We start from the raw sequence: 25,531 nt of genomic DNA on the forward strand, positions 1-25,531 counted from the left end.
CCACACCCACCGGCTCTGCATCATAACTATTGTCCATGAACACACTAACTTAGACTAAGCATATGCTATTTTGAATGAAAACAGCATGTTGTTAATGTAAATTCGTTAATGACCCTCCAAGTAATGAACTTGCCACAAAGAGACTAAGGACTGGTTGGTACTAATGAATGCAGTGCTTTTATTCAACTTGGCGTGTGTAACTGCACTCCATAGGCAGGATGGAACCCTTCATATGTACCAATAAAAGCATTACAGGATGACACAATAGATGAATGGCAGGTTCTTCTTACTCGGTATTATTAGCTGCGATTTGTGTTCTATTAGCAGAAAGTATCCATAGCAGAAAGACCTTTGTTTTTTCATGCTGTCAGTAATTACTTCCATCAGAGACTCCATAATTCTAGTAGGATCAATGGTCTGTGTGACAGATTGTTATGCAAAGAGCATCATTATGCTCACCATGCATGAACATCTTATTGATGCACACCTTTGCACATTTCAGCATAATAGGCCCTATGGCAACAAGGCAAACAAAGTCTCTGGTTTCTAGGTTTGTGTCACAGTTTTTTTTCATTGTCAAACAATGTGATTTTTCTTCATCATAATAATGCATTCATACAGGGCTGACATAATAAAGCAAAACAAAACAAAACAAACAAAGACAGATCCTAAGAGATGCGCACATGATTAACAAGTTACCCACAGCCTTAGCGTAATATTTTGTTGAACATTTGCAGAGATTAGTTAAACACACACACACACATACACACAGTAAGGTGGTGAGGTAAAGATTTGAATTTTGTTGCTGTGTTTTCTTAGATTTGTGGATTGGGATTTTTGTAAAGCGGCACCCTCCAGGGCTAAAGTAAGCTGCAGCGGGAAGCTGATCACTAGGCTTCACCTCTGCTAATTCAAGTCACTCAACTTGACCACTTGACTATGTTTGGGCTGTCTGTGCCTTTTGGAGCATTTCTAAGGAAATTATGTGGTGATTATTAATGCCTACTATTTGGCATCGGCCATCCAAGAAGGTTGTCCTACAATTTTTATGAGTGAATTTCTAACTTTTATTTAGTCTGTTACTTATTAGCAGATGTGGAACTGTGTGTTTTGCAGTTTTACAGTTCATAGATACAGCCTACTAACCAAGTTTGCTACAATTAACTGATAAATATGCACTTTAAGCTCTCATGGGCACTTATGGCTCAAAACATAAGGGTAAAAAAGATCAATGAGAATTCAAAAAGCATATACAAGTAAACAATAACTGTCTGGATTAGCCTGACGAAGGTTTAATCGTTTCCGACGACAGCTGAAGGAAAATTACACTAACTTAGTGTCAGTTAAAACATATTTCCTGTATACCCCTTACACTGCCTTTAAAATATCTCGAGATTATTCCTATCTGGCTACAACTACCCCCTGCTATAACTGTCCAGTGTTTCATGGTTCAATAAAAAGCATGTACATTGCTGCTGCTGTGACAGTACTACTGATATTACAAAAAAGGGACCTCTGATACATGTACCACAATATCTGCCCTTTATTATCATTGCATTGTGATGAGGGAGAATAAGAGTTGGAAAAAAAAACAGAGCATGAGCAAAAAGAAGTGACAGAGGGCAGATACTCAAACAAAAAGTTCTTGAAGAGAAATCTTGAATGCCACATGTGTAGTTTCGCTGACAGATTAGTCAATGTTTTATGTTCTTTTAAACTGAGCAGACATTTTTACTCCCCAGACGCATCTAATCTCCCTCCTCCGTCCTACACAGACTTTGAACTGAAGATAAAAAAAGCACCTGTTTAGACAAGACAATGTCCTTAGCAGCCAACATTTTACTGAACAGTTGTCAGCAACAAGTTACTAAAGCCAGGTGACAATGAAGTAAAAATTACATGGATGCGAATTGGTACAGTATTGTTCAAACGTCTTTAGTCACTCTTCATTTCTTCATATTTTGATGGGAAAATGGGAAATTGGTGTTTTCTTGAAACTTTTGCAAACATAGAAAGAAATACAACATATAAGGCAAAAACTGAGTTTATACAATTCCAACAACTTTGAAAGTCGATATTTTTTTTGACCACCTCTATTCTTCGGCACAGTCTAAACCTTCCTTTCTAGTAATTTCTTTAACTGGTCTTTGGGAATACTTCTCCAGGATTCTTGAGGGATATTCTGAAGCTACTCTTTGGATGCTGGCTTTTCTCCCTGTTGCCTTTCCTTACTGGCTTCTACAGCCACCCTTTACTGACACCCTTTCTGATGATGTTGGAATAGAAACTGTTCCCACAAAGTTAGGAGCATGACATTGTCCAAAGTGTCTTGGTGTGCTGGAGCATTAAGAGTTCCTTTTACTGACTGTGAACTAACTGTGAAAAAACAAGCCCATGACATAATAATAATAATACCCCCTCCACTTTGTACAAACTTTGCACTTGGCACAAAGCAGTCAGACCAGTACTATCCTCCTGGCAAACACTAAATCAGACTTATCCATTGGATTCCCAGATGAAAAAGTGTAATTGTCAGCAATGGAGACAGAACATGTCTCCATTGCTCTAAAGTCAAGTGGTGACATCCTTTACACCACTGCATCCAATGCTTTGCATTTTGCTTGGTGATGTTAGGTTTGGATGCAGCTGCCCATCTATGGAAACCCATTCCATGAATGATACCACTAACAGCTGACTGTGAAATATTTAGTACCAAGGGCATTTCATGACTGGATTTGTTGGACACGAGGGACCTTATTGGCAGGTCCTTCTGACACTACGAGCATTGAAGGTATTTGACTTTGTGACATCAGATCCTTTTCTTCAGAACACTGTTATTCGATTTGGGTTACGTAATGTACCTGCTACTTTCCAGAGTTTTGTGTGTAATGTGCTAGCTGCTGTAAATAATTGCAAAGCCCGTCTGGATGATGTACTTGACTACCTGTCTACCTTGTCTGCCCACGTGAAAACACTGTCTTTAATCTGTTTCTGGAAAGCTTCACTCACTTTGTTTCGATGCCTAGGCAGGCTGCCTTTGAATCTGCTAAGGCATTATTGTGTAATTTGGCAGTTCAAGCCACAACCAATTTTGCCCTTCCCTTTAAACTTAAAGTTGACGCTAGGGTATCTAGTGCAGGCACTAGATGATCTGTTCTGCTACTTTTCCAAGTTAACAAACACAAGCTGAACAATAGCACTAAAAAGGAAGCTTTTGCCTTGATGCTTGCTTTGCAGAAATCTGAGGTATACATTGTGGTGATCCCATCTTCTGCAGTATTGTAACCCGCAGATTAATCATAAAAAAGATACTGAAAATGTAATTGCAGATATGTTGTACAGACCTTAAAGGTATTTAAATTAAACATTTTAAGGTAATGTTTAATTTTTTGCTGCTGTTGTGTTTTGTTTCATTTTGTGTAACTTGTGTTTTTCTTTTGCAAAGATGTCTGTATTGTATAGGGAGAAGGTGGGCTACTTAGACTGTGGACGTGCCCAGCTGTGATTTTTGTAGCAACACTACAGCTTACTGGAACCAAGCAACATAGCATGAACAGAACTTATAGGTCTAAACCAAAGACCCAGGACCATAACACCTGTTTTAAGTCCAAATTCAACTATATTTCAGTTTTCCGCATTTTTCCGCTCCTGTTACATTGTGCTGTACAACATACAGATTAAGGCATAAAACCTTCATGTAATGAGTTTGCATCAATTTAATGTGTAAAGAAAGTACCTATATCTCCCAACAGTTTTCACTAGCATTTTCATTCTCAATAGCGGTTCATTGCATGGAAAACAATTTAGCTACTATAATTCATAATTTTTACACTTTGCAAACCCACAGTTTTCCTCATCAGTAAACCAACAGTAGCTTCTTGTGTCAATATTAACACAATCAGATTATTTTGACTGTTAATAATTTAATAATGAATTTACTAAAATGTCAATGAATAATGTCAATCTGACAATCGGGATACTACTATTACTAAGACATATGAATGTATTTTAGATTTAGCTACTCAAATTTTCTGGAAAATTTAAAAAAAAAAGGTGGTGAGAATTATTTGGAGAACTCTGTGAAAGTAAGGAACATTAGTGATTGTACAAGAGTTTATGCATTAGAAGTATTTTGGCTGTTTACAGTCTGAAGCAACCGAGCAGGATGGTGTAAGTGTATCAAGGTAAGAAATAGGACAGGGCTCCAGAGTCTAAATACTGGTGGCTATGATTACACTTAACAGATGGCTCACAGAGACTTTGAGTAAGCCTCTATACCTCCAGGAAGAGATGTAAAACTGAGTTCCACAAAAAACGGTCTGAATAGTGTAATAACTGGCTATAGAAAATTGAGAATGAGAGGATTGTGCAAAGGTGGAAGTGACAGAACAGAGAAGCAGGAATAGCCCAAACATCAAGCTATGCAGACAGACATGAGGAACCAGATCATGTAGATTTTTTTCCCTTTAGGCTAACTGCTGTAGTATTAATATATATTTTATGAATAGTATATAGCAAATTTAAACTGTACACCAAGCCTAAGCCGAAGTTTTAGAGGAAAACATTTTTTTTGGGGGGGGGTGGGGGGGTTAACAAAACAAAGTTTAAAATTTCAGCTGCCAAAACTCTCTGCCAATGGACAGCTGAAAGAAACAGAAAAGGGTTTTGGTGTGCTTTACATGTCCTGTTTTAACCTTGACTGCCAAATTGTCACTCTAATGATTACAAACCCTTTATTTATTCATTTAGGAGCCCCTGCCTTATGTTCTGGGCTTTTGTAACCCAGTGCAACCCAGTGTAACAGTGCATTATTTCTAAATCTCAAATTCATGACTCATATTGCAATGTGCTGGCTATTTGCACTTCCCACCTGATTTAAACTAAATTTGTACATCAAACGTTTAATGTAGCATCACATCGTGTATCTTCTTCTGTCAGATTAACTCGCTACATGTTATAAACTTAAATCTTCTTCCTTTGGGTTGTTGAATATTGATCCATGATTTCTATTGTTGTCCTATGTTGCGTTGCCAAGAGCTTTTCTTTTTCATATGCCTCCTGTGTTCGCCTCTCTGCCACATTGTTTGTAAGAGTTCAGTCTTGGTCCGTCTTTTAGTTTATTTCAGTTTTACTTTAAAGGGTGGATTCTGATCTAGACAATGGATGTAGCTACGACAGCTACTTTGTGAAGTAACATTATGAGGGCTTGATATTACCATCTTAGTGTTTTAAAGTCAGGTGTGATCTGATAGTGGATCTGATAGTGAAACCCACATGCATACTGGCTTGTCAATCAAGTCATTAGCCAATGTGGCTTGGATAATCTAGGGTCAATCAGACTCAGTGTTTTACTCATTATGATCCAAAATGAGTGACTGAGCCCATAAACTCAGGAAAGTGATCAAGTCTGAAGGCTGTTTTCACATATTCTATAATGCCTTCATAATACATGTTCTGTTTGTGTGAGGTATAATAGAAATGACTACTTAGTGGTCACGTCTTTTGGTGTCCATATCTGTGTCTGCAACAGTGTATAATAAAGGCTTAACACTGCAAGTCTTTCTGCAACAATGTATAAGGTACCATCTTGATACAGAGTTATATTGGTACACTGGTCCCCATTAAAAATAAAATAAAATCAAGTTTAAGTGAAAATACATAAATGCCAGAATTGCATACTCAGAGAGTAACACTAACCATTAAGTACAGTCACTGGTTACACACATTAACAGCAGCACTCCACTAAATGATCTGAGCACTTGGTAAATTGCTAAAACATTTACTTCAGTGGCTTTAACAATAGCCTCCAAGGAGCTATTTATTTTGGGGCTAGAATAACCTGTAAGAATGATTAAAACTGTATAATGACAATAAACTAATTCAAAAAGTTAATATTCTCCATTTAGGCTTTAAAAGCAGAAATGAATCAAAAACTGTTGCGGAATAACTACCATGGCGTTTGAAGTGAATTAGTATTGTGAGTGATCTCGCCTAAAAAAACAACCAACTCCCTTTTCTGACCATGTAGAAAGAAAACCAGATGTGGAAGTACCGACTCTGTCCAAAGTGTCCCTAAGGTTTACATTTCAACATGGCAATCCTAGCAGAGAAGAAGAGATTTAAACTAATATTTCATCCACAGCTCTTGTTTAATTCTCCTGCACTCTATAAATTATATTTCATCTGCAAATTGGGTATAATCCTTTCTTCAAGATGATCCAACTCCTTACAACAAAGTCCAGAATGAGAACAGCTAATACCTCACGTTTTATATCTTCCTTACAGACTCACTACTCTTGGGATTCTTTCCTGTGTGTGTCCACTCCACTTTGTCCACATACTGCCTTTTCGTTTTTGAGAATGATTTATGTTCCAGTTTTGTTTCTTTCCTAATATCATTTGTTATTCTTATGTTTGTTAGGATTTGGACATGCTGGGGTTTGTTTCTTGCTCCCTCTCCAAGATTTCTGATTTCTGTCAGACTTCTGGGTTCTCTCATCAAGCCAGCATATTTCAGAATCAGCTGTGGCAACAGTTCTTTGCTAGATCATTGTCTCTGCTATTGTGGTAACGTGACCTATTCCTAGTGACTTCAGATAATGCATTTCTTAGATCTGACAAATCTAAGTTTCCTTGTTGGTCTCCAGTATTCCTGAGAGTTACATTTCACCCTCCAGGAGAATTGAGCCACTGCCAAACACTTGCTCACCTGCTTCTGATCTCACTTACCTGGACTCCGCTGTTCCACCTGTGCACCCGCCAGCACATTCTCCCCTGCTCAACAGCTGCAGTAAACCATAGTCATGCCTACAGTGTGACAAGTAAGCTTCACCTCCCACTATTGATGATTCAGTATTTGTTATCAAGCCCGGCCTTCTTTTAAAATTTGGTCTACCTCTTCATGCGCTACAATCATCTGATAACAGTTCCTATGATGGGAAGGAAATGGTGGAGTGGTCTATAAATTTTAAGGAGCTTAGTTATGGACATTGCTTTTTATCATCACATTCTTGTCTTTTGGTGGGACAAAAATAAAAGTAAACTGTGTCCAGAGCAAATTTGACATGTAACCAGTGTAATGTAAATAATAAAAATGGCAATAATGTACTTCAGTTCATTCATGATGCATTTCCTGTGGACGAGAAGCACAGAAAGAAGTGCCTGGTGACACTTAATAACCTGATTAGATTCAATGTCATCTAAACACATGTGCTGGCTTGTACAAGATCCTGTATATTGCTGCATTTATTTATATTTTAAATTGTATAAACCATGTCTTTAGTAATTACATTTAATATAGAAAAAAAATTGTGAAACAAGCTACACTTGTTTTTTCTCCACAGCATGTGCTCGGTTTGTACTGGACAGCTAGACTAGCTGTGTGTGAAGGTTCAAATGAAAGAGCAAATCTCCTTATTCACTTGCTCATTTCATTCAACTGTGGCATTACTTTTCACATGCTCGGGCTCCGTCCACACGTACACAGGGTTTTTGAAAACATTTTTTTGGTCTTTTGTCCACACATAAACTGCGTTTTGGGTCACTGAAAACTGAGATTTAAAAAAAAAAAAAACCTCCTGCTACGGTGGAGATTTTCGAAAACTCAGTTTTTGCGTTTACATGTGGACGAGGAAAACAGAGATTTAGTCACGAAATGTCCCAGGTGTGTGCTTTTTTTGACGTCATGCTCTGCGCAGCGTTGTTGTTTACATGAGATGAATTTCTACAATAGGGTATATAGACAAATTTCTGTTGCTGTTAATCTTACTATCTGCAGTCTTTACATGCTTACACATAGACATGCAGCTACTGTCCCTCCATTTGGTGGCACAGAATGTTCATTTTGAAGCTTTGAGATGAGATTTTCCTGCCCTTTGCAAACTTAGGTGCAAAAAACAAGGTGTGTCAGCTCTAACCATAATGCCACAGGTCATTGGCTAACAACTTGTGCTGACAAATTGTTGGCCAACGAGTGTTTCATACCACAATCAATCCATCATTTTGAAACATGGTAGACAAAGATTTACAAAACAAACTGAACTATTTATTTAGTATGACCCCAAACAAGAGACTGACCCCATAACATCACCAGCAAAGAATTCACAGACGAGGTACTTTCGCATTGGCTTCATTTTTCTGACTGAGAAAGTATGTCCATGTTTTATGCTTTATGGCTAAATGCTAGAGTTGATGCTTAAAAGTGTGAATTGTGTAATTGCAAACGATAGTTTATTTCACGTAACTTAAGCCCATATTTTATAATTAGTATCTATATGGAAAGTACTTGACTGCGAAAACAGTTCTAAGGACATTACAAGATCATCCTTATAAGTTCCCAATTGGAAACAGAACATGTAACTCTGAACTCTTTGAAACAACACAGCCATCTCTGATTCAGCATTGTGAGCATCACATGGAGGATTGATTTGGAACACATGCTCTGCCAGAGGATGACTGAGGATGACACCCTCTTTGACCTTCCAGATGTCAACTGTCTTTGAAACTATCTATCTCACTATAAGGAAACAGCAATCCAGAAAAACCAGAAGACAACCACTAACCTCAAATCACTGTGTGCTGCTTCATGACATTATAAGACAAACATGAACTACGTAAATCAACAGTACTCATTTCCTAAAGAAATTCCAGCATTTTCTAAAGTCCTAGGGTGGGAAAGGCTCCACAGAAAAGACCAACATCAGAAATGATCATTTTCATTTTTTTCCAGGTTCTTTCAGATTTATTTTGACAAGACTTTCATCCCACAGCTGCTCAGCCACATGCTTGAGAAGTAGATGCCTATGCTCTATAAGATCTCTCTCTCTCTCTCTCTTAATTTACATAGGAAATATCACAGTCACAGTATGCAGTCCATAACACTACAGACCACTGGTATCCTATACTAGTCACATGCATTGCTCAGGTATGATTTTGGCCAAAGACACAATCAGTCTTCAAATCCTGAAGGTTCTGTGGCCCCTTTTATGAACTCTGAGCTTGAGTTTTTTTCATAGTCTAAGATTTGGATTCAGGTCAGGTGATTGGCTGGGCCATTCTAGCAGCTTTATTTTCTTTTTCTGAAACAAATTCAGAGTTTCTTTGGCTGTGTGTGCTGAAATCTTGCTGAAATCTCCATCCCCATTCCCCATATCTTCATCATCCTGGTAAATGGCAGCAGATTTTTTTCAAGAATGTCTTGGTACAATTAACACTTTACAACACAACCCGCAAATAAGGCACAAGTAGCCTGTTCTTAAGTACAATTTGCGAGCAACAAGTCAGGTTTTTGCAGGAAACAATGAAACAATTAAAATGTAAGTACCCTGTACTTATAGGCCTAGTTAATGAGTCACTTGGAAGACCCATAAAACAATGAAACAGTTACACTGTAGGACCCATGACTAAGGTGCAAGTACCCTGTAATTTCATATAACAAAAATCCAGCAAACAGCCAGCTGCCTGAGCCTTACATGCCTAAGTGCAATTAGGATGGGAAATGAGTAGGTCATAGGGACAGCTCAGGCTTAGAAGTCTAAAGGACAAAGATAGAAAGGCAAGGCTGCAATCAAAAAAATGTATGTCTTCATTTTTGAAGGTTGTCACATTTTATATATTTTTTTGTCTATGCCACCCTAATCATTCTTTTCGAAATACATACTGCATAGCAGTAATTTTCTTGTTTTGATTTTAACACAAAATTCCTCAACTTGAAAATAATTGATTGTTATTGGTAGATGTTATCGGATTAAATGAAAATGACGTACATACTTCATAATAGAACTTCAATTAAAATTAGGAACTTGTAATCTGTTACTGTATTAAATTAAGACATTAACTCAAGGCTGAGGAAAATTTTTTTTTCCCTGATAGTACAGTGCTAAAACTTTGTGTGTGTGCAAGTGTTTGCTTAGTTGAAATAATTGCACCTTAAATATAATTATAGATTTCAAAACAGCTTTAACAGAGCAATGCTTTTAAGGTAATGCTAAGGTTTTTTTTTTAAATAGCAGATCATAAATAATAGTTACATATTTAACACACAGGCCGGATCTGTTTTATCTATTTAACAGTCATAAAACCAGTGTCCCTCACAGATATGAATCCATTAATCTTCTCTTGCTCTATTGGATTGATGTATAAACATATAATTATTAAAAAAATGTAATATTTTTAATAATAATAATAATACCAACTTAAAGTAAGTTTACATTTACAATTTAAAAAGTGAACTACAAAACACTCCTTTAGCCTTAATTACCTAAAGTTCTAACATTTAATTGATTTCTGATCCCTCTTATTTTTCTGTTGTTCTTCAGTATTAAATAACATTATTACTTAATTAGTGTTTCTGTCTGTCTGATGACATCACTACTGATATTTCCACGTAAGAGTCATTGTGTCAGTTTTTTCGTTCGAGGCTTTGGTTTATTTTGTAAAGTTCCAGCTGTTTTTGAGTAATGTGATGTTCTTGGAGTCCTGCTACACAGCATGACAGAATAACGTGATGACTATGGACCCAGCAGCTCTCAGCCCCTCATGATTTATGACAGGATTTATACAGTGCAGAGGTTGTGCAATGATTGGTTGAAAAGCCCCAGTAAGGAATACCAGGGGGCAGCTGATCACAGCCTCCAAAGACTGGTTTCTGGCCTTCCTTGGTTATTGGATTTGCTACATCGGTTGATAAAGATGAAGGATTTTGTCATCAAAACTTTTCACCTTTGTCTACCTGCTACAGCTGCCCACACCGCTGGCCATCTCCTGGAAAGGAGGCTTCAGTCTCTGAGTTCATCATCATGGCAGCCATTGCTCAGCTCTCCAGCCTCGACATCGCCAGCCTTGACGCTGTAACTGCTCCATCTGTGCTGCTGGCCACACAGTTGGCATTCAGACTATCATCGTCTCCTCTGCCAGCCTCAGACTCTAAGTTTTGAAGCCTGGACAATCACTTGAAATATGTTATGTTTTAGACTGTTTTGTTGTTGTTGTTTTTTTTGTTTGTTTGTTTTTTTTCCTGGACATGCAGTCCTGCACAGTATATACGTTGGCCTAGATATCAATAAGATATCTAGATATCAACAGTAAAAGGAACCAATGTTTTAAAATTTAAATTGTTCCCAGGATTGCTGTAATTTTATGTGACATGACTTGAGCCCATTTGGCTTCTGATGGCCCCAAATGTAGGTGCTACCAGGGAAAAGGGACTGTCAAGTGTAATGCGTCTCTGTGTTTTATTTAGGGGTGGAAACAGCAATGGTTATCAAAAGATTACATTTTTTTTATTTTGTTTTGAGGTGAGACTGTTTGTTCTCCCCCCAAAAAGAAAGACTATGTAATCCTTTCAGTTTGTTTGTTTGTTTGTTTACATAAGGACATAATGTGTAGACTCAACTTTCATTTGAGGGAAGTTTAGGAGTTCCAGCTCCTTAACCTGTGCATGTTCCACCCTCTTTTTAAAAACCAAAAGCCAACCAAAAGTAATTGGACGATTGACTCAAAGGCAATTTTATGCGTGGGTATGGGCAGTTCTTTTGTTATGTCATAATCAACTAAGCAGATAAAAGGCATTGGTTTTGGAGAGAAGGAGCTGATTTGGTCAATTGAGAGAATGAAAGAAAGCACTGGTCAACTCAGCAATGCAGAAAGACCTGGAAGTCCACAGAACACAACAGTATTTGCATGGTGAAGAGAAACCCCTTAACAACAGCCAACCAAGTGACCACTCTGAAGGAAGTCGGCATATCCATATCCAAGTCTACCATAGAGAGAAGACAGCATGAAAGTAAATGCAGAGGGTTCACTGCTAGATGCAAGTGACAAGCCTCAAGAATAGAAATTATGGATGCTAACAAAACATCTAAAAAATCTAAAAATTCTGAAAAAACATTCTTTGGACAGATGAAATCAAGCTCAACCTATACCAGAATAATGGCTAGAAAAAAAGCATGGAGAAGGTGTGGAACAGCTCAGCTAACTCTATAAAACATTAGAGCATGTTGTGTCGTGTGAAATTTTGAAAATGTAGCAGTATTATAAAATATCATAACTAAAAAGGTGTTTTGGTTATTCTTCTGAAAAGTTTGGAAGTATCACAACATATGGCTTATCTGCCTTATATGAAATCTAAGGAATGTCATTGAGACTGTATATTTGTCCCCAGTGGGAAATGCTTTCTACCATGAAAATATCTGTTCCCATTGTGAGATTAAAACACGGGCTGACCTGTCTTAGCAGAGTGGTTGTTCTCCTCCTGTTTGAGGATCTGATAACATTCTTCCTCAGCCTTCATGTGCTGCACAACCAGAGCGCAATCTGGGTGGATGGCCTCTGTCTGAAAGCGAGAAAAAAATCTTTCATCACAGTCCAGTAACACAGAAAGACACACAGAAGTGCAGAAATACCATAATTTTCTTTTACATGACATGTTAATGGCAAAGATAATGTTATTAATCAGTAGTTCAGTAGTGGTTGTGTTTTGGACTTTGTTATACTATTGACCATATATTAAAGAAATATCATATGGAACCTGTTGTTGGCCTCTCCCAAAACTATTACTTATTTTTATTAATAAAGGCTTTAATAAGACACATTGTAATGTAATATTCATCACATAGAACAATTCTTTGAGTTATATATATAAAAAAATATTCAGTTTAACTGTTGTAGCCTATAGTAACCAAACTGGAGCTTCAACATCAGGAATATGTGAGCACCTTCTTCTGTACACAGAGATGATAAGGTGATGAAAGTTTGCCATATTTGCATCTGTTGTCCTCTCTTTGTCTCCCCTGTCCTTTTAGAAACAGGAAAGAGCACTATTACCCTAATAATCCTGGTAACAACAAAATTGTCCGTGAATCAATTACCTTATCGTGGTGGTGGAGGGGTTTGTGTGTTCCAGGGATTTGAGGGGCTATGTTTTCGGTGCGCTTTTGTCCCCATGGTAGGGTCTCCCATGGACTGTGGACTGCCTCAAAGAGATTCTGGTAAACTGTCAAGCGACTCAGGAGAGGAAAGCAGTGGTCTACCTGCACTGTGCATAGTGTGGGTGAAGCACTGCTGACTTCGACTGAGAGCATTGTTGGGGGGTGGAAGGAATACTTCGAGGACCTTCTTAATATGGGTGGGTTTCAATAATTGATTTATCGATTAAAATCGATTTTAGCTTTAATAAAGCAATATTGATTCATTAAAATCCTGAATCGATTTTTAAATATATATGTATTTTGCCAGAAACGCTAGAATCTCAGCTTAAACCTCACAAATTATTTCAACAACCACCAAACACAAAGTCACACTTCCTGCACAGCTCTCTTCCCCTCTCAGTGTACTTCAAGAACAGTTTCCCATTTAAAAATCTCTGTTTTCTACATTATTCGCTTGCTTATTACGCACCAGTCTACCATTGTGTACAGACAAGAAAGCCTCATTTCTGCTGTTCAGTACCGAAGAAATGTAAACTTTTTAAAATTATGACAAATTGCAAAACTCTTAGCTGTGACTCTAATAAAACCTCTGTAACTTTGCACTGCTTCAATCAGGTAATGTTCATATGATGATTCATGGTTTTCTTCAGTTTTCTTCAGGGTCTTAGGATGAGGGGGACAACTTGTCTATCTCTGGGGGTGAGGTCACTGAGGCAGTTAAACAACTCCTTGGTGGCAGGGCCCCTGGGGTGGATGAGGTTCACCCTGAGTTCCTGAAGGCTCTATATGTTGCAGGGCTGTCTTGGTTGACACCAATGTTCCCTCTAAGCTGCGCGCGTGCGCAATTGCGCACTGCTGGCAAGGTCTCTGCGCACAGAAAATCTGCGTTGTGCACAAAAAAAAAATCTAACCTGAATTGAAATTAAAATTAATACTTTAACAATTCTGTTTTGCAGTGTTAGTCAGTAAGTGACTGGCTGCTCCCATATGTGATTACAACAATGCCACCTTATCCCATAGTCCAGCCAATAACAATAATGCGATTCACATTCGTATATACGCAGCTAATCAACGTCGCTGACAGGCTATGACAGCGTCCTTATGTGCCGACACCAGTGTTTTTGCTAGCAAAGCGGCGTGGCTGATGTGGAGTGAAGCCACGTTAATGACAACGTGTACAACCATTGGAGATGTGAGCAGGACTGAAGGAAAAATTGACGGAAAAAGTGTGGACTTTATACCAGTTTTTAAATTGTGTTGATAGGCCACGTAAAACCAGAGTTATGATAAAATTATATGCAATGTTTGGTTTTCTTCCTGAATACCTGTTTATATTTACTGCGGGAAGAAACGGTAAAAACGTTTTATAAGGAAAACGCTCGAAAGCACTAAAACAAAAAAAAACCCACCCTTTCCTATTGGTGGAAAAATATACCATGTCGACCAGTCAAAAAATGATATGGCAACATGGCATTTAGTTGTTTAGGAAGGGGGGAGTTTTAGGAGTGACAGCGGTGTTTTGAGATGTGAGAGATTTGCGCAAATCTTGTGTAGTTAGTGTGTAGTGTAGTCAATAGTTTTGTTGTGTGTGTCAGAACAATGAGGCGACTGCTGAATGTTACAGGTGTTACAGGAGTGATACATCTCCTGTTGTCAGGCCTGCAGGTATCAGGCTGTTGTTCTCCTTTATCTCATACTGGACAGAAATTATTTTTTGGAGTGGCACAAATAATTTGTGTGGCATCAAATTTGATGCAGAACAGCTGATTGTTCACTAAATAGTTTGAAATGTTTATTTAAAAAACTGCCTTGGCTGCATTTTTAGGTAAACAGCTGCAAAAAACTTCATTGTTTGCATAACTCAGTTACTTTTTTGAAGAAGTAACTATATAATTAATTGCCCAATATTGGTCATTATATACTGTATTTTGCAGACAGAGAGTTACAGGACTCTCTCCCAGACCACAGACTCATACTCATAATACAAGTCAGAGCTTTATATAAAAAAAGAAAAAAAAAAGTTGTGTTTTCAAAATTGGAGTTCAGGTTATTTTTTACTTCCAATAGTGTTAACATACTACACAGGTCATGAACAAGATTTTTTTTAAATTTTCATTGTAAGTGGGTTAAAGCAGTTAATTAAAAGTAGTCTAACATAAATGTAAATGCTGTAATTTGCTTATTTTAATAAACCATATAACTTGGATGGATTCGATGCTGGCGTGACCACAGTGCACACGTCTGCTGTTGCTCACAGTGGTCCAAGTGTCCGCTCAGGGAGTTTGTGTGTTCGCTCAGACACATGAAAAATTAGAGGGAACATTGGTTGACACTGCTCTACAATGTTGCGTAAAGATCAGGGGCGGTACCTCTGGATTGGCATACCGGGGTGGTGGTTCCCATCTTTAAGAAGGGGCATCATACTTCTCAGCCTTCCCAGGAAAGTCTATGACAGGCTGCTGCAAAGGAGAGTTGGTCCGGTAGTCAAACCTCTGATACAGGAGGAACAACGCGGTTTTCATAGTGTCATGGAACACTGGACCAGCTCTTTACTCGCTCGAGGATACTTAAGGGTGCATGGGAGTTTGCCCAACCAGTCTACATGTGTTTTGTGGACTTGGAGAAGGCATTTGACCATGTCCCTCTGAGTGTCCTGCAGGAGGTCCTTGGGGAGTATGGGGTGTCTGGCCCATTGCTACAGGCCATTTGATCCTTATACAACCATTGAAAGAGCTTGGTCCGCATAGTCAGCAATAAGTCAGACTCGTTTCAAGTGGGTGATGGACTTCGCCAGGGTTGCTGTTTGTCACCAATTCTGTTTGTAAAAAGACAAAATTTCTAGGCGTAGCTAAGTGGTGGAAAGCTTTTACTTGGTTGGTCTCAGAATCTCAGCTCTGCTTTTCGCAGATGATGTGGTTCTGTTGGCTTCATTGGGTGATGGCTTCCAGCTCGCACTGAAACGGTTTGCAGCCGAGGGTGAAGTGGTGGGAATGAGAATCATCACCTCCAAATCTGAGGCCATGGTCCTCAGCAGGAGGAGTGCTCATACCAGGTCAGGGATGAGTTCCTGTCCCCAGTGGAAGAGTTGTCTTGTTCGCAAGTGACAGCAGAAGGGAGCGGGAGATCGACAAATGGATTGGTGCCACAGCAGCAGTGATGCAGACGCTGTTCCAGTCCATTGTGGTCAAGAGAGAGCTGAGTGTAAAAGTGAAACTCTCAATTTACCGGTCGATCTATGTCGCTATTCTCAGCTATGGTCACGAACTGTGGATCAAAAAAACATCATCACGGATACAAGTGGCAGAAATGACCTTCCTCCGAAGGGTGGCTGACATCTCCCTTAGAGATAGGGTGAGAAGTTCAGCCATCTGAGAGGGGCTCAGAGTAGAGCCTCTGCTCCTCAACATTAAAAAGAGCCAAGTATACCATGCTCAGTCTCTTTGGTACATAGCTGGCCTTTGGTCCAGATGGAGTCTGGAAGAAGCTGACAAGGTCTCTCCTCACTGTAACAGCACCATGTGATGGATTACTGCCACACCTGCTCTCAAGAAACCACTTGAATAGGACCTGCCGGACAAAGTGGAGTAAGATTCACAAAAGCCAGATATGCAGCAATCCAAGGAAATTTAGGAACAAATGAGGAACAAAGTAACTGAGATTTCTCAGGTTATAAAGCTGTTTCTAAAGCTGTGGGACTCCAGCAAACCACAGTGAGAGCCATTATCCACAGATGGCAAAAACGTGGAACAATGGTGAACTTTCCCAGCCAACCAAAATTAGCCCAAGAGCGCAGCAACAACTCATCCAAGAGGTCACAAAAGACCCCAGAACAACATGCAGAGTTCACCATTCCTCACATGCCTCAGTTAAGGTCAATGTTTAGAAGGGCCTGCATCGCACAGTTCCAAGACAAAAACCACTGCCAAGCAAAAGGAACATAAAGGCTTGTCTCTGTTTTGCCAGAAAACATCTTGATGATACAATCTAAAAACAACATTGTTAAACAAACATAGCACAGTAATAAAATAGCAAAAGTAGTTGATCAAAAATAGCACATTATAATGCAAATGATTCAGTCTGATGTGGAAATGTTTATGACATCTTATATAGTGATAATTGTATGTATTTGTCACAAAAAGAACTGTTGTACAGTTTTATGGCAAACCATAGGTTTTTGAGGAATCCTTTATAGCAGCTTTATACCTTAAATAGGTCTGAGAGAGAATGGTAACAGATTATTTGTCAAGACGGAGAAATGTGAATTGCATGTGACAACAGTGTCTATCCTGGGCTGTATCATTAAGCAGGGCAACCTCAAACCTGACCCAGACATGGTCCAAGCGGTGGTGGACTGGCCAGAACCCTCTGACTGGAAACAGCTCCAGCGTTTTTTGGGCTTCATTAATTTCTACTGTTGTTTCATCCAAAATTTTAGTCAGATCGCTTCACCTCTCACACACCTAAATTCTTCTAAGGTGCTTTTCAGTGGGACTAGGCTGCTCAAACCATTTTCAGTAACCTCAAGCAATGCTTTGCCTCACCTCCCATCCTGTCTCCACCTGTCTCTAACCAGTTTATTGTAAAAGTGGAGGCTTTGGACTCGGGAGTGGCGGCTGTCCAACAGTATGAAGGTAAGCTTCACCTTTGTGCCTACTTCTCTCATCATCTCTTCCCCAAAGAATGGAACTATGATGTAGGGGACAGATTGCTCCTGGCAGTCAAACTCGCCTTGGAGGAGTACCAGCACTGGCTTTATCGTCTGGACGGATTACAAGAATCTTGCCTATCTTCAAACTCCTAAATGGTTAAACACCTGGCAAGCCAGGTGGACTCTGAAAATGGAAATGAGTAAAAAACAATCACCTTTAGCACCAGGTCACACAACATCTAGCCCGAAGCTCTGTCCCGGCAATTCTCCTCCTTGGAAGGAGCTTCAGAGGAGTCTCTGATCCTTCCAGCCTCCTGCACCATCAGGGCGATCCCTTGGGAGGTCAAGTAGGTTTTTGTTCAGAACCAGACCCCAGGACTGTGCTGCTCCACTCCAACCACAATGAGCGCCCAACTTGCCTGGGTCGAGTATGTCCACAACAGCCTCACCTCCTCGGCGACTGGGTTATCTTCTTTTGAAGCGTCCCTGGCTTATCAAACACGGCTCTTTCCAGCAGTCGAAGGTGAGCATGAAGTTCCTTCAGTTCAACACTATCTCTCCAGGTGCCGCCATCTTTGGAGGACAAACCTGGCGGACCAGTGTCGGACTCCTGCACCTCCCTACAAGCCTGGACAAAAGGTGTGGCTCACCACAAGGTATGTCCTGGTCCAGACCAATTCCAGGAAACTGAGTCCTAATTTATAGGGCCTTTTGTGATTGGCCCAATGGTTAACCCTGTCTCTGCCAGCCTAAATTTAACGTGGAACATGCAAAGACCAGAAGTTTATCCACAATGTGCAAGTGAAACCAGAAAAGGCTGCTAGCCTTTCAGCCTGATAAGCTCAGGCCATTGTTAATAGGACATAGACACACCGGTGAAATGGAGACAAGCTGCAGTTTCCAATGGGATCCAAGCCAAGCATGCTTCCAGTGACAATACCCAACTGCAGACACAAGATGGCAGTGACACAAAGGATGGGTGGAAAAAAGGCAAGAAAATTTATAGAAAGAGAAGGAAGGGATTGCTTTCACTTTTATACATTTTAATTTGTATGTTTTTTTTATTTTGGATGAGGCAAGGTTCCTAAGGGAACACTACTGATACTTGATTGTGTGACTTTTTCATGAGGTCAAGCATAGCTGGACTGGCCATCGGGCATACCGGGCATTTGCCCGGTGGGCCGATGGTGATTTTTCGTTTTTATGGGCCGATGATTTATTTTTATTTTTTTTGTATAAACAATGAAAGGTGGTGGATTGGCAAGATGCTGGCCGATGTGTAAAAATAACTCAGTTGTTTGGTGGTGGCTATGGCGGAGCTTCCACAGAGGCCAGCAGGTGGATGAGGGAAAGGGGAGGCAGGAGAAGGAGAGACCCGAGGCGGCCGCCGGTCCGAGTGTCAGGTGAACTGAACTTCAGGTAAGAAGTTATGACCTGCAGTCTATCTGGGTCAGATATAAACCAAGTTTATGTGTAGTTTATTTTCGTTGTGCTGACTTTTTACAGTCAGTTACAATAACTCGTACTGCGTACTAGCTAGCATGACGGAGTTTCTATACAGCTGGGTGGGTGCTATGATGTTACTGATAGTGAACTTTATTTTAGTCATAAGGTTAGTTAGTAGAGTTGCCAACCGTCCCGTAAAAAACAGAGTCGTTCCTCATTCAGAGAAAATATGATGCGTGTCGTATTGAGGTGAAAAGGAACACAGTTTGTCCCGGACTTCCACTAGAATGGAAAAAGACACAAAGCTGGAGTTATTCTGCATCTTTACGCTGCACAGCTGCCTCTTCTTTTCTCATTCTCTCCCCCTCTCTCTCCTGTTGCTACCTCAATCATGAAACTGATCAATGATCAGCTGATCGGCTTTTCTGACGCAAGTCCTGTCTCTCTTGTTTGTTTATCACCCACTTTGCACCAGAAAGAGGAAACCAGCGGATGTCGCGCTAAACAACAACAGCACGTTTAAGCGTGATAAGCTGTTGTTAGAATTTATTTAATATTAATTTCTAGTATCAGTTGATGTTTGTTGGAGCCACAGCTGTAAAAGCTGCTGGTCATGATATCAGTTTGGATATGTGGTGAGAGGGAAACATGAAGATGAAACCAGGATATGTCCTTACTGAATCATCAGAGCTGAACAGGTGATGGAGAAACAGGTTTACCTTTTAGGTGACATGAATGAGTTGAAGGGAAATTATGAACTGTTTCTGAGAGACAAATAACACCAAGATCCTTTTTCTAAGTAGCTGACAGTTGGTAACTGTGCAGGGGCGGGTCTAGCAAAGTTTTGCCAGGGGGCCAGGTAGGGCATTAACAGGGAAAGGGGGGCACAAAGAAATACTTTTCTTTCTTATTCTCATTTAAAATGTCTAGCTTTTATTAAATGATTATCTGAATCCTACAACCAAATTTTTATTATGACATAAAATGTATAGAAATCATACATATACCAACAAGACTGTGTACATCACTGTCACAACAGCGTATGTTTTCATTCAAAGGCTTTATGGCTTTTCCTATAATACCTGATGGGCCGGTCTCTAGTCAAAACGCCCGGGACGATTTTTTGTCCCAGTCCAGCCCTGAGGTCAAGCTAGAAGATTTAATGAATATCTCACCAGCAGATTTAGGCAAATTTTATCTTTTGAGATTTTGGTGACAAAATGAAGTGTCAATTTATCTTTTGACATGGTTTCAACATTCTTCTTCCCAGTGCACATATTTGCTTCATTCTCCCTGTGACGGCTTAGAGAATCTACTGTTCAAAGTTAAAGTCAAAGTAAACTTTATTGTCATCGCTGCTATATACAGTACAGGATATAGAGAGACGAGACGACTAGGCTCCAGTTCCATAGGAAGAGTAAGAAATAAATATACACTTTAAGACTAAGGTAAGGGGAGTAAATATACACTTTAAGCTAAAAAGGATCAATAACAGTCTAACTTTGCAATTTACAATTGTAAACTTACACACTGTAAAATGTAATATTGTGTTTAATTAAAAATATTAAATAGGCTGAACTCAATTTTTATCAATTTGTTATTAGAACTCAATTTAAATAAGTTACCAGTACTTTTTATGCATAAACGCTGATAAACTCGATTAATTTGAGTTGTCTTAACTTAGAAAAACTAAGTAAGCTGGAAGTTTTGCTTCTCAGGGCGGAAGGATGAAAGATGTGTTTTGAAAATGCCACGTGACTACCGTCCTCCTCCCTCCTGGATCAGTCCGCCTGTTCACGGTGCATTCTTTATGGAATATGTTGAGCAAACCTGGAGAAGCTTCAGCTCAAGATATTATTGTTGTCATTGCTGTGGATCTTTACCTGATACACTGACTTGGTGAGTAAATGTTTACTCTTATTCAAACTGATTTGTGGCTTCTCTTAGTTAAGCACCAGGTTTATAATCTTGCTAGCTAGTTAGTGTTAGCCTAGCGTTGCTGCTGCCGCTGGGCTCATGTTACTTAAAAATTAACACCACAGCCTTAAAAACCTTACATAAAACTATGTCGGTGAAATTTTCTGTTGATCGTTTGAAATAATAATAATAATTGAATCGTTTGAGATAAGAGCCCAGACAAAATTCTTTGGGAGGTGCAGCCGTTAGGGGTGGGGTGGGTGTGGGGGGTGGATAACAGAGCTCTCCGAAAACGTGGAAGCACTTTTGCAAATATGTGATATTTTGATAAATTAAGTAGATATTTGAGCATTACACAGCTACATTCTCGCCTGAAAATATCTTAAAAGGTTATTTTGTGACCCAGAAAGGGTAGTCTGGGGAAAAGGAGGATCGCATTTGTCGGCCGGTTGTCGGAGCCTGTGCGTACTTGTAAGCGCGGCAATGGCGGAGGAGTGCCGCTGAAAAACTTATTACTTTTTCTGGGTCACAAAATAAACTTTTAAGATATTTTCAGGCGAGAATGTAGCTGTGTAAAGTTCAAATATCTGCTCGATTTATCAAGACATCACATATTTGCAAAAATGCTCCGACGTTTTTGGAGACGTCTATTTTTTCATGCTTTGTGGCAGCTTTTGAACATCTGTGGCATCTATTAATGTCAAATCTAGCCTTTATTTAACAACATAAGCAAATTCTATGTTACAATGATTGCACAGCCATTAAGGATCAAATCAGTTTCTGAAATATGTTCTGTTTTTTCTCCCTCTGCTTGCTTCTTACTGTCTTTGAGGCTCGGGACCAGCACTCCTGTTGTTGGACAGAAAGACATCAACTCAGTGGTAAGTGTTTTGGTTTTCCAATATATTAGCAACTGTCAGTGACATTTATATTAATCAGGCTGAACTTTAATCATATTTTAGATCAGCCTGTTTTACTTATTGTTGTATTTGTGCTTTGGTTTGGGGAAGTTGTTTCTTTACTGATCTCCAAAAGTTGAATCTGTTCATCTGGACGTAGCGTTTTGTGGAAGAAACGTCCAGATGAACAGATTCAACTTTTGGAGATTTACTTTCCTGGATGATTGAGAATGCATCAAGACGTTCTTTACTGATCTTTTCCTGTCTTCTGTTATTAGACTTGAGATATGACTGCACTATGCTGTTGCTGTGACTCCAGTTAATTCTACAAGACATGCTGTGTAAGTAGACAAACAACAACAGTTTGGTCTGCATTTCTTCAAACTTAGTTTAGAGGGTCTACACTGTATATAGTGAAGTCTGCAAGTTTTCTAACAGCAAAATTTGTTTTGTGCCCAAATCATTTTGCACATCATTAGAATGAAAGTTATTGGCCATGTTTGCATAGCCCTTTTTAAAATGATGCTTTCATGACATTATTGTGTGTTGCGTGGTGGTCACGGCTATCCAGACTGACAATTTGGGACATTGAATGTCACCTCTCCGGTGGGGAGGGAGCCTGAGATTGTCTAAATTGGAGTCTGTTCTATACCAAATGCAGAAAAAAATGTTTTAAGAAAGCAATTAAGTTCATGTTCCAAAAAATATGATTGTTTGCTTGCAGGACAACAGGAGAGATGAGTCCTCCGTCACAGATGGTGTGGTCAGTGAAGATGGTCGCCTGCAGGTTCAAGCTCATTGCATCTCCAACCCACATCCACTGCCACTGTACTTAAGGGAAGTTAAAGACTTTCTTCTGCACCTACCTACATTTGGATCACCTCGATCCATGATAGTCATTCAGGCAGTAACGCCTGGACTGGAAACAAGCCATCCTTAAAATATTACAACATTCCAGCTCCTGTGTTGGAATGAAAAACAAATGTGTTGTTTAAATTAGAGACTGCACTTGTGACAGAACAATAAATATTTTATTTTGATTATATAAGTAATGTAAGTACAAAACAAGCTTGTGGTAGGCCTAAACTTATTTTCAGAATAATTACATCTGAGACTTTGTTTCATTGTAAGATTATAACAGTGATGGCAATATAATTGTTTGTTGTTCAGCAGAACAGTGTCCAGTATGTTGGCTGTTATACTTTGTTGTGTTTGAAAATAAAAGTTGGGCTCATTTTAACATCATTGCAAAAATTGTTGTTAATTATTTTTAATCATATTCATGGTACCACAAATTGTTTTTTCATTTAGTTGAACTTGAAATGTTTGTCAGTAGGTAAACAATTAGTATTGTCAGAAAGTCAGAAATATCAAGTTATTCTTAATACTGCAGACTTGCAATGTATAAGTTGTCCTAACAGTCATCTTAAGTAAGCTGTACTTAGTTTTTTTGAGGCAACGAGTTTCCATAATTTTTTTGAGTTCTGGGAACTAACAAGGCTGTACAGTGTACTCAAAATGAGTAAGTTGCCCTAACTTGGTCATCTTACGTAAACTTGATCCAATTTTTTGAGTTCTGGGAACAAATGAGCTTGTACAGAGTACTCAAAGTAAATAAGTTGTCCTAACTTAGTCATTTTTAGCTAAGCTTTACTCAATTTTTTTGAGGCAACGAGTTTCCATAATTTTTTTGAGTTCTGGGAACTAATTAGATTTTACAGTGCACTAACCGTGAAGTGGTTTAAAGTGACCAACGTAGCAGTTTACAGTATGAGTGATTTAAAGTGACCTTGAGTGAAATAAAGTGACCAACATGAACAATATTCCTAAGTGTAGGATTGTCCATAGAGCAGCATCTGTATTTACAAAGGCAATGGTATGTGGAGTGCAATAGAGTCAGTTAATGGTTTGTGTGGGTATGTGTGGTGGGGGGGAGTGGCTGAGCCGGTAGTGAGTTCAGGACTCTGATGGCTTTTGGGAAAAGCAGTCTGGATTATTGGGCCCTAATGCTGTGATAGCATCTGCCAGATGGGAAGAGGGAGAAAAGTCCTATCAGGGGTGTGAGGGGTCGACGAGGGGTGTGAGGGGTCAAAAAACAATATACCATAAAAAAAACACTGAATTTGCCAAAGCGCTATCAGCCGCTGCCTGCTCGTGACACCGCCACGAGCCGGAAGTCCTTTTTTATTTTGGATGAGGCATTCAGAGGTTGGAGTCTTGAAATGAACCCCTGGGATGAACTGTAACGAGCACCCATGACAGCAAAAAATGTGGGTGTTTGACGTCCTCTCAAAGCATTGACATTTGCTGTCAAGGCTTCTCTATTTTTACTTATATTCACGCCTTCTCAGGAATGTAAACAGGAGGATGTCAGAAGCTTAGATCTAAAAAAATCTGAGATTATAGTAACATGTGCCAAAAATGTAGATTCCAACAGCATCTGGAACCTGTAGTTAAATTTGTGTCATACTTTGCTATCAAGTGAATAATTTTATTTTTTTGTTCGTTTGTTTGTTTTTTGCATGTGTGTGTGTATGTGTGTTCTGTTTGTTTTTTTGGCATGCAATTGATTTCTTCGGATGTGTTTTATTCAAACTGTGTGAAGAAGCTCTAGTGGAACACCTGCCTGTAGATCAGATGGTGACACTGCAGGGGAGTGTGACATTTAACCCAGTGCTCTCACAGCAACCCAGTGACACTCACTGCTACAGGGCAGAAACTCTTCTTGACCTAAATCAGGATTTTGTTTTTTCTCCAGTTTGCATAGCAAAAATCCTTGGGCAAGATACTAACCCCAAGCTGCTCTCGAATGCATCCATCAGAGTACGATTGTTTGATAAAAAGCACTTATGTAGAGGAAAAACCAAGCATAGAAAATGCTTTATAGTTCTGTAAGTGTTTTGAGCAGTTAGAGTAAAACAGTGCTATATAAGAACTAGTCCATTTACCATATAGAAAATACTAAGATGTAGGGGGAAAAGTACTTGTGTGAATGAGATATGCTATATTAAGTGTTTCAAGTGTGTAAAGAGAAAAGCACTATAAGAAGAACCAGCCTACTTATTATTTTACAAGTGTTTAAAAATCTACATTTTAAGGCCACCAGATGGCAATAGGTTGGGTTGGTTGCATGATAGTTCTCGATGAATACAAGTAAATGAGGCTAAATGAACCAATTTAGTGATTGGCTAAATTGTTGTTTTTGCCATAAAAAAAGTTTTATTTTACTCAGAAATTGCTAGAATTCAGCTAACGCATGATGACTGGTGAGTTAATGATTTACAACGGGACATATTCCTTCGATGGCACCAGTTTACACATTTACAAATATACAGTACAAACCAGTCAACAACAGAAGCTTACATGATTGTGTATATAAGAATTATGCGATTGTGCAGGTTGAAGGTAACGTGTGTCAGGACACATGCCTGAAAGTAAACTGGTGCTCTGGTGTGAGCTGGTACAATAATTATCATAACTTTTACAGTATTCCATTCAACTCATTTTAATCACATAATCATAAAGCACTCCCTTAGATGTCAGACTACAATCCTTGTATAAAAACCTTCTTGTTATATTCCATCATTAATAAACATAGAAGGCCATCTTTCCACCAGCTATTTTCTATTTTAAGTACTGTTTCTATCAGCCCTTTAAACATATTACTGTACACGAGGGAGGAGAATTTACAGTGA

At 39.2% G+C, this 25,531-nt stretch overlaps 1 protein-coding gene and 1 long non-coding RNA gene across 3 annotated transcripts in view; one reads left to right on the forward strand and one right to left on the reverse strand.

Moving 5' to 3' along the window:
- Window positions 1-25,531, reverse strand: part of LOC134646637 (pituitary adenylate cyclase-activating polypeptide type I receptor-like) — a 74,782-nt gene that overhangs the window by 42,983 nt on the left and 6,268 nt on the right. For both annotated transcript variants that reach the window (XR_010096776.1, XM_063500493.1), the window contains exon 2: window positions 12,223-12,331. Coding sequence is in view for 1 of the 2 variants with exons in the window: in XM_063500493.1 (XP_063356563.1) it covers window positions 12,223-12,331 (109 nt within the window). In the remaining variant the exon portion in view is untranslated. The remainder of the gene's footprint in view (window positions 1-12,222; window positions 12,332-25,531) is intronic.
- LOC134646777 (uncharacterized) lies at window positions 20,811-22,127 on the forward strand. The gene is made up of 3 exons (XR_010096790.1): window positions 20,811-20,919; window positions 21,770-21,818; window positions 22,115-22,127. It is a non-coding gene; the product is annotated as an uncharacterized LOC134646777 (long non-coding RNA).

The sequence above is a fragment of the Pelmatolapia mariae genome, linkage group LG17 (assembly GCF_036321145.2).
Source record: "Pelmatolapia mariae isolate MD_Pm_ZW linkage group LG17, Pm_UMD_F_2, whole genome shotgun sequence".
In the NCBI taxonomy this organism is placed as follows: Eukaryota; Metazoa; Chordata; class Actinopteri; order Cichliformes; family Cichlidae; genus Pelmatolapia; species Pelmatolapia mariae.